The 12,671-nt window shown below is 37.2% G+C and overlaps 1 protein-coding gene across 1 annotated transcript in view; it reads right to left on the bottom strand.

Annotated features, from left to right (window-relative positions):
* Window positions 1-12,671, bottom strand: part of CFAP54 (cilia and flagella associated protein 54) — a 379,568-nt gene that overhangs the window by 224,830 nt on the left and 142,067 nt on the right. Inside the window, exons 23-26 of the mRNA XM_023735735.1 lie at window positions 12,506-12,642; window positions 9,147-9,294; window positions 7,306-7,461; window positions 5,948-6,070 (exon numbers count right to left, since the gene is read on the bottom strand). Of these exons, the coding sequence (XP_023591503.1) occupies window positions 5,948-6,070; window positions 7,306-7,461; window positions 9,147-9,294; window positions 12,506-12,642 (564 nt within the window). The remainder of the gene's footprint in view (window positions 1-5,947; window positions 6,071-7,305; window positions 7,462-9,146; window positions 9,295-12,505; window positions 12,643-12,671) is intronic.

The following is a 12,671-nucleotide window of genomic DNA, read 5'->3' as shown; positions in this document are numbered from 1 at the left end:
ACCAAAGACACCAGGAAAATATTAGCCCAAGAGACAGAAAAGGCCACATAAACCAAAGACTCCATCAGCCTGAGACCAGAAGAACTAGATGATGCTCGGCTACCATCAATGACCGCCCTGACAGGGAACACAACAGAGAGTCTCAGATGGAGGAGGAGAAAGGTGGGGTGCAGAACTCAAATTCTAGTAAAAAGACCAGACTTAATTGACTGAGACTGGAGGGACCCCGGAAGACATGGCCCCCAGACTCTCTGTTAGCCCAGAACTGAAACCATTCCAGAAGCCAACTCTTCATACAAGGAATAGACTGGACTATAAGACATAAAATGATACTCGTGAACAGGGTGCTTTTTAGTTCAAGGAGATACACGAGATTAAATGGGCAGCTCCTATCTGGAGGTGAGATGAGAAAGCAGAAGTGGATAGGAGCTGGTTGAATGGACATGGGAAATCCTTGGTGGAAAGGAGGAATATGTGGTCACATTATAGGGATAGCAACTAGGGTCACATAACAATGTGTGTATAAATTTTTGTATGAGAAACTAATGTGAGCTGTAAACTTTCATCTAAAGCACAATAAAAATAAAAAAAGAATTTCTACCTGCCCACACCTTCTTCCACCCCATACAGGAATGAAGTTTTAGTCCTAGGTTACTAATGAGTTTTTCTTTCAAGGATGTCTCTTCTATTTCAAGAACTCCTACTTAGCATTTATATTACAAAATCCTAGTCACATCATTAGTATCCATTTAATTTTATTAATATGTATATTGCAAGATTCATTGCTCCCATTATTCCTCTCCTTTTTGTCTTTCCCTATCTTGGGATTTCTGCTTTGAATCAATTGTCATTTCACATAATATTTCCTTAAGTGTTTTTCTCAGATAAGTACATGGGCAGAATACTTTTTGAATGCTTGCACTTCTGAAAATGTTTATTTTGCCCCAACAGATGAATGATATCTTTCCTGGTTATTAATTATTGGACCTCAGTCTTTTTCCCTTTGGATTTTATAAATGTTGTTCATCTTTTAACTACTAATGCTACCGATAAAATGTTTGAAGCTAATTCATTCTATTTCCATTGTAAATAACCTTTTCTTTGAATCTCGAAACTTTAAGACTTGTGTTTATCCTTGGAATTCAAGGATTTCACTAAAATGTGTCTAGATGTGTGTTCTAACATTAACCCTGCCTAGGACTATTACTTCTCTGTTTCTTTTTTCCCTACATAAATCCTTTTATTTTCATGTTATGCCTTCTGTATCTGCTTTCTAACTTTACTTCTATATGTAATTCTGTCCTATGTGGTGAGGTATTTCTTGAGTTTCCAAACTCAGCTCAAAAAATACCATGCATACTGTTATCTTTATTTAATTTTTTCAATCAAAAGTCAAATTTGTTTGCTCATTTCCAGAAGAGTGTTTTAGTCACTGATTGCATCTCCTTGAAAGTTTCTATTTTTTTTAAAGTCGTGTTTAGTCTTTTCCAACACAGTGGGATCCAATTGTTTTGGTATTTGGCTTGCTCTTCCTCCATTGGGGTACTGAGTCCCCTTTAAGTGAGTTATTATTTTTCTCTTAACTTAATGACTTATGTTACCTTAGCTTATATTAACTATACAATAATAGTAAACCAGTAAGTGATGAAAGAAATATCATTTTCTGCTCTTGAGGTCAGGCCACGTACACCTAGAAATTCATGACTTCTTTGCTAAGTAGAGGGTAGAGGACCCTCTGTTGCCAGACCTCCTGTCATGGATTGAATTGTGTCCCCCAAAAAATCTGTCAACTTGGCTAGGTCATGATTTCAGTATTGTAAGATAGTCTACCATTGTGTCATCTGATGTGATTTCCCTATGTGTTGTAAATTCTATCACTATGATGTTAATGAGATGGATTAGCGGCAGTTATATTGATGAGATCTATAAGATTAGATAGTGTCTTAAGCCAATCTTTTCTGAGGTATAAAAGAGAGAAGACAACAGAGAGACAAGCGGACCTCATACCACCAAGAAAGCAGCACCAGGAACAGAGCATGTCCTTTGGACCTGAGGTTCCTGCACGAAGAAGCTCCTAAACCAAGGGAAGACTGATGACAAGGACCTTCCTCCAGAGCCAACAGAGAGAGAAAGCCTTCCCCTGGAGCTGGCACCCTGAATTTGGACTTGTAGCCTACTAGGCTATGAGAGAATAAATTTCTCTTTATTAAAGCCATCCACTTGTGGTATTTCTGTTATAGGAGCACTGGATGACTAAGACACCTCCTCAGAAGCACACTTAAGTCCTAACTAAGGTGATGGATCAAATCAGCCCACTTACGCAGTGTTTTTCCAGATCCCTAACCAAATCAGAAAGATACTGTGAGTACCACATAAAAGGAGGCAGGCAGACACGGCCCTTCTTTGAGGGGGGTTCACTGGAGTCTGTCAACTAAAGTCTTCTAGGAACCACAAAATACTGGCTCTTGACAGCCAAACAATGAGGAGAAATAAGTACACCTCTCTATCTCTGGTCTCTTGGCCTTTTCTTGCTTCCAAGAATGAATCACCCATAAATCCCCTCCATCCAAGGGGCCCTGGCCTTGGATACATCCTCCAGGTTTCACCAACTGGCCTTCTCAGGCTATTATAACACCCTGAAGTAAGAGTTTGAAAGGAGAGGAAGTCAGTGATGTGTGCTAAAGTTCCCATGTGCCCAGAATTTCTCCTTGATTTTACTTAAAATAAATAAAAGTCTTCCTTCCAACCTTTGAGCTACAATAACATTTTCTCTAGTAATTCATCTCATGAACTAAAAGTCAAAAGACCAAAACTTAGTTAACTGTTTCAATTGCTTTCACACACACATTTGCAAAATAGCAAAACACATACGTGGGAATACATTGATTTGGTCTACAAACAATGCTAGGTATGCTTATGTATAAACCTCAAGTCAGTAGGTTCAGAACTGTTGCTCTGTATGAACTGCCTACCCCCATTTAAACTACTCATTTGTAGGCTAAAATAGCTGTGAGTCACTACCTACCTTTGCTCACATCATTACATCATTCCCTCCACCTGCAAAGCTATTCATCTCCATCTGTCTTTGTTCTACTCTTCCTCTTGCTACAGTGGTCATCCTATCTAAAGTAGGCCCAACCCCCCATAAATCTCTCTCCCATTGTGTGGAAAAAAGCAAATCCCACTTCTCTGACACAAAACTGTTGATCGATCCAAATGAATTTATTATCAATTCTGTTCCCCTCTGTTCCACTTCTAACACCCTTCTTCCTCCAATTCTAATCACCAGAGGTATGGTCAGATCTCAAAAGTTAAAGGGTATAGTCCTCCAGACAGTCAAGTCTGACCAAGACCTCAGAGGCCAGCTACAAGCTTGGGAATCCCCCAAACACACTCATTTCCGACTTGCTGACTACAAATTCAGGATTTTCCTTCTACTCCTTCAGGATGCCAGGGCCACCCTCACTTCCAACTTGCTGGCTTCCACTACTCTCCTGGGTTCGACAATTCACTAGAAAGACTCACAGAACTCACAGAAAGTGCTATACTTATGACTACAGTTTTATTATAGGAAAAAGGATACAAATGAAGACATGCAAGAAACAAGGCCTGGGAGGGTTTCCAACGTAAAGTGTCCATGTCCCAAAGGACACACTACCCTCCCACATATATCGATGTCTTTCGCCAACCAGGAAGCTCCTGAAGCTTCCATCCAGAGCCTTCACTGGGGCCTCATGACATCGGCATGATTGACTGAATCATGCTCCCCGTCCCCCTGTGGTAGGTTGATACCACCTAGTGGTGTTTCTGGCCTGACCAGCCAAGATGTACCTCATTAGCATAAACCCACAGATGTGATCGGAAAGCCTCATCAAAGACACTTCAATCACTGGGGAAATTCCAGAGCTCTAGACACTATCTTTCAGAAACCAAGAACAAAGACAAAATTTTGGGGGTAAAGTTAAATTCTTTATCCCACACCCTTCAACTGCTTTTCTTTTTGCCTATAACATGTATAGCTTTATGGAATTATATTACATGTGTGTGTTTGTTGTCTGTCTCCTCCACTAGACCATAAGCTCTATGAGAGCATGAAATTGGTCTTTTTATTACTACATACTCAGGGCCTAGAATAGTACCTGTCAAAGAGTAGGCACTCAATTCATATTTGTTGAATGAATGAATCCGTCCAAACAGTCTTTGATGAAGCAGACTTTTTTTTTAAAATTAATTTAAATGCCTAAAGGAAGGGTAGCTTCTTTCCAAATGCCTACAGGTAGGGTATCTACTTTCCAGTTTGTTTCAGGATCCAGCAAACCTTATCTTATATCGAAACGATTCACAAATTCTTTTACCTACTTGGCCCCAATAGGCATCTGAGTTTTTAACTCTTGATTTGAAGCATATCTTAAGTCTCATCTCCTAGGTGAAGCCTTCTTCAATTGCCCCACACCTTGGTGATCTTCCTGCATCCCTGTTTATATGGTCACCATTCATCCATCACCCAAGCTAGAAATCTGGGTGTCCTCGTTATTTATTATTCTTTTCCTACAGCTTCTACTAACTCTCTGTGCATATGCTAAGTGCCCATAACAGTACCGAACACAAAATAAGTAATCAATAAAAGTTTGTTGAATTAATGAGCGAAATAAAAATGAAAAATTAGTTTACGTTCTGTCTCCTCTAACTAGATTATAAATTCCTTAAGGGCAGAAACCTCATGATAGAACTGTTACTATCCACTGTAATTTATATTTATATATATTTTTTTAAACACAAGTTTATTGATTTAGGAATGAAGAGGATGATGATACTGATATAATATAGTGATTGCTGCCTGTGTTGAAGAGAAACCAATACAAGGAGCTCAGATTTCTTCCTCCTGCTTTAAAAAAGTAAGTTCAGCATCCAGGTCAATCTTGCCTACCATCCTGTGCCTCTTAACCATTCTCTTAGTGGTGAAACTCAGACACGAATGGCCAGTCTCTTGCTCGCCATTCTCTCTACAGCCAAGTTATTCCCTTGTTGTCCAATCTCGATGTGCCTGAGCTGCTCCCCGCCCCCACCCTATCACTAGGCTCTTCACCTGAGTCTCCAGTCTCTGCTGCCTGATCTCTGGCTCTCAATTTCCATAGCCTACCTGACTATTGTGTCCACCTGTGGTTTGGAAAAAGCAGCCTCAGATGTTTTCATATGGTCTGAACTCCATTTGCCTTATACATATCCTACTTTATGTATACTCTGATCTTAAATGCACTCAGGACACACTTCATCTATGTCTTCCTTCCTGGCTTAGATCTCTAGATATCACTCTTGATCTGGTACACTCTCACTACGTCTCTACAGTTTGCCTTCCATTTGGTGCAGGACCCTGCATACCAATCGGAGAACCATCCTTAGATTCTGTGACTAGTCTGCCCCTTCCTCTGGCCAAGCATCATTTTTCACATTCTGATTTCAAGGGATTATCATATCTCTCCTTTACTGACTAACCCTTCAATCATAATAACCCTATTGCTTAATCTCTTGATATCTTCTAAGCCCCACTGCCCAAACCCATCTCCTGGGTTAAGATAATTTAGCTCTGCCTGGAAGTTCCGCTACCATCACAGCCTTACAAAATGACATCCAGGTTGATTGCAGCATAATAAATATGTAATTGATGTTTTAGGGTTTTGAAACAAATTTATTCTGTGCGGCCATAAATAATGCCTATAAATTATAAAGGTGTTACCTCAATAATATCAAATTTTAGTTGGTGAAGCATTACAATAGCATCAAAAAATTTTACAACATATTACTATTCTGTAGTATTTATACTTTACATTTGCTTTTAATCTAAACAGGGGGCTATTTCATAAGTGTTTTAATGACTATAATTGAAAAAGCTTAACTTTCTAAATCATTTCTGCTCTTAAATTTTATGATAGTAGATAGAGATAAATACCTTTGTGATATAGAAGATACAACAAGCTATCATGTGCTGTACACTTTCAAAACTCCCAGTCTGTTTCTTTGAGAAGCCAATATTTGGTAGTCCTTGCAAAACCACTATACACTTTATCAAGATCTAAAAAATAGAAGCACAATGATTTCTGTTTAAAAATACCATTACTCATTTTAAAATGTTCTACTCAAATCAGGCAAGTTTTAAACCATCAATTATCATTATTATTAATATTATTGGTAGATTATTTATAAAGGAATATACTGAGATAAATTTAACATATTCAATTTTCAGATGAGTCCTTCACCTAAAGTAACTTAAAAACTAGTGAAGAGGATAAAATAAGAACACAAACTGAAACAAAGCACACTTTGACAAGTGCCATAAAAGACAAAGAATGTCATGTGGACACAAGATAATAAAGATCACATCCAGGTTTGGAAGGACCTTGAAAAACCATATGGAGGAGGATGGGGCATACTAAATATTATGCTGTGATACCAGGTACTTGAAATAATAGTTTCCTTTAAAATTAAAACCCAGCATTCATAGCCCAGGAAATCAATTAATATTGGTGTTTATCACCTACTCACTTTGCTTCATATGATCTGATCCTGAATTTGATCAAGAGCTAGACAATTAAGTATAGCTTTCAATACTGTTGCACAGTTCTGAGCAATATAACTGTCAGAAAACTATAGATTAAATTTCAGTAATCTATTCATCATGCAGATTATCCTAAAGGACAAATTAATATATGGATGTTGATCACTTTCAGGCACCCTAATTGCTTTAAGCTACCATTCTAACAATAATGTCAGATAGTGATAAACAGTTGAAGAAAATTATAACATCTTAAAGGAATATCATAATTAAGGTGACAAGAGAATGTCTGAGAAGGAGACAACTGCGCAAGGAAATTAATGATGTAGGGGAGTGAGATCTTGTTGAAGAGAATTCCAGAATGAGAAAATAGCATGGGAAAGGGCCATGAAGTCCTATATTCAAATAACATCACAACAGTAAGTATTTTGGACATGTTATTAGAAGGGACCAGTCCCTGGAGAAGGACAACATGACTGGTAGACAGGGGAAGAAAGAAAGACTTTCAGTGAAATGGACTGACACGGTGGCTGCAACAACAGGCTCAAACATAGCAACAATTGTGAGGATGGCGCAGGACCAGACAGTGTTTCATTGTGTACATAGGGTTGCTCCGAGTGGGAACCAATTTGACGGCACCTAACAATACAACAACATACGTTATAAGAGATACATGGCTTTTTCTCTTCCAAAATGCATGGCTGAGTTGCTTTAGTAAAAATACTCTTACCTAGGGGAAAAGAAAGTACCCTTACCTGTACGACAGGTACCAAGACAATATTGTGATAGATGATAGGAGCAAGGAGGCCATAACATTGAGTCACCGCTTGAAGGGCATAACTGGAATCATTTAGAAAGTTGCTAAGTTCCAATGCCACTAATACTCTCTCACATTCAATTAGTCTAGCAATCTGTAAAGAAACAGGCATTGTTACTCAAATTGAATACAAGATTCTTAATTTATGTGTCTCTAAAAAGAGGTAGGGAATGTGATCCTTGTGGTTTAACAACATAAATGTTGACATGAAGAAAATCTAAGTTGAGAAATAACTCTAACTCTTCAACAATGCTTTGTGTGGATAATATAATTGCAGAATTAAACTTCAGAGTTTTTTTGTAAAACAATACAAGCACCACATACCACTACTAACTGAAAAGGAACCAACCTTTTTTTTATTAGTAAGATAAAATTTTGACTGTACTTTCATGTTAGAAAAAAAATCTAGTTTTCAAAAATATAAACTATAACAAATCATAATTAAAATATAACATCTCAATAGTACTTCTTCCACTTGATTAAAAGATTTTCTTTTATCATTTGATTTGTGAGAAAATGCTAAATTTTCAATAGAGCAAACTAATCTTCCATTATACTCTGCTGCTTATACTTCTGCTACTTAAATAAAAATTATAGCCAAATGTAAAATTAGAGTTTTGAGATTAAATATCACTTAAAAAAGAATAAAAATTCTATTTTACTCCTCCTTTCCCTTTCCTGGGGAAAGATTTCATTATTTTTCTGTAAATACATATGAGGTTATGTACAAAGAAAATTGTATGAGTAGTAACCAGAAATTTCTACACAGTCAGTTATTACTAGAATGGTACTCTAGTACCCTAGAATTCACTGAAATACCTAAAGGTTGTCTTTATTTTCCGACTGGATATGCTGAAAAAGGACACTGAATGTAACATAGTAGGAAAAAGATGATGTTAGATCTTGGGCTCTACATGGTTGTGAACCTGCCTTGGGCAAAGGACCATGTTCCTTCATCTTCACATGTCCACAAACTGGCACAACCATGTGTAACAATTTATTGGTTAATTAATTAATGAATAAGTGGATGGATAGAAAAAAGCAACTGTAAAAAAATAGGTGGCAAAAGCCTTCATATCTAAGGTGAGTAAAGGAAGAAAGTGAGAGAAAGAAGAATGAACAATGAGCCGGAGTAAAAGAATAGTGCAGGTCATTATTAAAAGCCAGAGAATTCTGGGGTTGGCAGCAGTATACCTAGTACTTTTTAGAACCACCCTGAGAATCTGTCAATAGGAGATAGGTTAAATTCCTGCTGCTACACATGAAAGCAACATTATAATTAAAAAGAATGTGGTAGATTGATATGTAATAGCATGAAAATATGTCCATATTATAAACATTTTTTAAAGGCAAGACGCAAAACAGCAAATAGAGCATGATCCCATTCTTGTAAAAAAATAAATAATAACATAGATTTGTCTATGCTTTTATTTGAAAAACTGGAGAAATCATATTTTTTTAAAAAATGGTATTTTCAAGAGTACTAGGATTAAAATAGGCTTTACTTTAAACATTAGGCATTTTTCAGTATTTTAAATATATTACTGCTGTACACAGGGAAAAAAACAAAAACAAAGATAAACTGAAGAAAAAAAAAAAAGACCATGCACACAGGTCTGTATAACCTACATGGAATATCAGTTAAACCAGCACAATCATACAATGGCCTCTCAGACCACTCACAAACCAGGACGTATAATCCCAAAAGAACATGAAGTAAAACATCAGGAAAAAAATAAAGAGTAACTTGCATATTTTCAGTCACTTTAATTCACTTACTTGTTGAGAGGGGAAAATCTCATTGCCTTTAATATTATCACAGAAGAGGTTTTCTTCTTTGATTTTAATGTCACTTGTTACAAAAATATTTCTAAGAAAAAGGTATAAAAGGATCGAAGATGTCTCTGCCAAAATGTCTGAATATAATCTGCAAAAGGAAGTAAATAATGTTATAGGAATAAATATAAAATTATTTGGCATGTGAACTCACCTTTTTTAGATTGATTTGCTCTTAATATCTACATAATGATCCAATACAGTAACAAAAATTTGTGGAACAGCTACTATCGTACAGCTAGGGACTGTACAGTGAGTTTAAATTGAAAGTAAAGACCATCTTTAGCAACAAGCTCACAATTAAGAAAATTAAGCTTCTGACATATTATCATGTCATAGATATATAAAACAAATATGGCAAAGTTTCTGGGTTCTAATGCATAAAATTCTTTTTTTCTATCAACACAAGGAAATCACTATAGATACTGGGAAGCTAGGAAAACAGACCTAATATTTCAATTAATGAACTTTCTGAAAGTAAGTTTCATTTATAGAAAAATCAATCATGGTTAAAAATAGTGACAGAATCTTCATAACTCTTGGTTTATTTCTAAATATCTTTTCTAAATTGCAGTCAATAGTGCCAGCCGTTGGCAAAGCTGTGAGATCTGCAAAGTCTTCCTTTTTTGTTTCCAATAGTCCCTTCCTTGCTCTTAGCCTTACTTGGTGACAAACCCTCCAGCTTAAACTTCAGGTCTGTCTACTCTCTATACCCCTTATCCCTACAAAACAGGAAAGGGTCTGACATCAGTAGATGTCAGTAGTCAGTAGGTAGAAGATTATTTGTTTCATCACATGTCAAACTCTGAAATTATCTTTGCCAGAAGAATTTTAGTTCTCCCACTCCTTCAACTCCTACTAAACTTTCTCTTTGTCCTCATGATAACCTTCAGTACCTTGACATGTACAATTTGTCCAAGCTATCACCCTTTCTTGGCTTCATTTCCTTCCCTCTCACGCTGTGATCAGTCATTTCAATGGTGATCTCGCTAGCATTTTAGGTTCTGTCATTCCTTTGTTCTATGAAATGATCGGTTTGCCTGATTTTGCATAGATGTCACTGTCCAATTTTTTACCTCTACTACAGTCATCAATCACTTATTTATCCTACTCATTCATTCATTCATTCATTCATTCAAACTAGCATTTAATGAACATCTAATATGTATTAGACACTGTTCTAGGCCATGAGATATAAAGATGAATCGAATTAGCCCCTAGCCACAAGGACCTGGGCTCCACCACAAATTCATGTTATCTGATATTAGTTGAGTCATCAATGCTTCTCAGCAATTCTTCATTTATCCCTGATGTCTCCTTGTTCACCCTCCCCACAGTAGATGTTCTAAACCACCTGTTCTTGACCCCGTGTGCTCTTTATGTCCTCCTGGCTCTTCTACTATATTCACCAGCATTTTCTGCTATCTTCAGTCTCTCCCTCTCCACTGGCTCACTTCTCTCAACCCTCCAAAATTCTATCCTTGAGTCTACTTTCCCCCTCAGGCTTCTACATATTTTCCTCTTCTCTTTACCACCAAACTTCACATAAGTGTTTTTTGCGTGTTACAGTTTTCTGTTTTCATTTATTCCTTAGCTGATTACAAAATGGTTTCTGGCCCATCATGCCACCGAAATGGCTCTTGAATTCTTCAATGGCCTCTTCACTGCCAGCTGTAAAAGCCTCTTCTTAAGTCTTCACCCTACTTAACCTCTCTGAGGTATGTTATTGAACAACTACTCTGCCTGGCTTTGAACTAGCATTTCATGCTGCTGGCCAGTCCCCTCATGGTGATGTTCTCACTTCCCTTTGTTTCTGAGACAGTGTGCTCTCCTTGGTCTCCTCTCACCTCCTGGACGGCTCCTTTTCGATATCTTCCCTTGGTTCCATCTCCTGCTTCTGGCTCTTATATGTAAGCAATGCCCAGTTCAACTGTAGTTTTTTTAATCCTTTTTGCTAAGCAGTCATTCTTCTGTAGATGTCAGTTACTTCCAAGATTTCAATGATGACTTCTGAGGACAATTTCTAAATCTGTATGTCTAGTCTTCACCTCTCTCCCGAGAGAGGTCAACTACCTACTGGATATCACATATTCACAAAGGTGTCTGCCAGGAACTCAAAATATCCCCAATCAAATTCATTATATTTCCTCCCAAAATTTGTTCCTCCTCTTATATTCCCTTAGTAAATGTCATAAACTTCCCAGTCAGTTAACACTAGAAATCTCTGTCAACTTTCACTTCCTCTTTGCCCTTATCCACACAAGTCACATAAAATCTTCTAAATCTTTCTCTTCCTCCCCAAAAGTGCTTCTCAAATTCATCCCACACAACACCTAGTAAATGCTAACTATACATTTGTTTAATTGGATGGAATTATATGTTCATGTGAATCAATGCCTTGCCTCAATCATCATTTGCATTTTTAAGTTCATTAACTTTGATTTATGAATAAAAGATGATCTTATTAAAGGAATTTCAGGCATTAACTAGGAGGTGGAGGAGATTATTGCTGTTGTTGAACTTTTTGGGACAGCCTGAAATCACACTAATGCTCATTTCTGACACCACTCTTAGTTCTTTTAAAGGAACCAAAAATCAGTTGCCCTTGAGTTGATTTTGACTCATAGCAACCCCAGGTGTGTCAGAATAGAACTGTGCTCCATAGGGTTTTCAGTGGCCTATTTTTCAGAGGCAGATCACCAGGCCTTTCTTCTGAGGCACCTCTGGGTAGACTTGAACTTCAAAACTTCTGGATAGCGGCTGAATAAGTTAACTATTTGCACCACTCAGGGACTCCCTTTTAAGAAAAAAGGGCAGGCAGTAAGTACTGAAAGATGGCCTGTGATTTCTACTTATTATATGGTCTCTACTGGCCTATTTGCAGTTGCAAATGGCCTAATCCTAAAAGCCTCTTCAAGCAAAGGAAAAGCCTTCTCACTGTAACAGGCCACGCATCAGACCTTAACCTTAACCCCAGCCTCACCTTTCTCTGTTACAAAAGTCCCTGGTACACATTTGCGTTTTCTGGTATGACTGGTATTACTTTGGTTGGTATTTGATATTTTTATTCTATAGTTCATCTTCTTATATTCAGAATGCGTTCATATGCCTCCAGTGTTTTTTTCTGCCCCTAGCAAGAAGTTTCTAACAAAGACCTGAGACCTTGGAGTGTATATTCTTATTACATTACTTACTAGAAATAGTTTTATATGAAATTGAAAATAAATTGATTCAAGGCCACACACCCAGCATCTATATTTTCAATAAGCAAATTCATATTTTAAAATAACATTTCCAATTACCTTCTCTGTGTGATAGTCATTATATTGCTTAAACAAGTAATAGACTGGTCATCCTGAAGTGGTGAAACAACAAAATAATCCCAAACTGGTGAAAAAACTCTCTTAGTCAATTCATAGTTACCCATCTGGTAGGCAACCTATAACAGAAAGTACATTTTCTTAGGCA

Source organism: Trichechus manatus, unplaced genomic scaffold (assembly GCF_000243295.1).
Source record: "Trichechus manatus latirostris isolate Lorelei unplaced genomic scaffold, TriManLat1.0 scaffold00081, whole genome shotgun sequence".
Classification (NCBI taxonomy): Eukaryota; Metazoa; Chordata; class Mammalia; order Sirenia; family Trichechidae; genus Trichechus; species Trichechus manatus.
The sequence above is the reverse complement of the archived record's forward strand: the minus strand, read 5'-3'. Positions and strand labels throughout refer to the sequence as shown.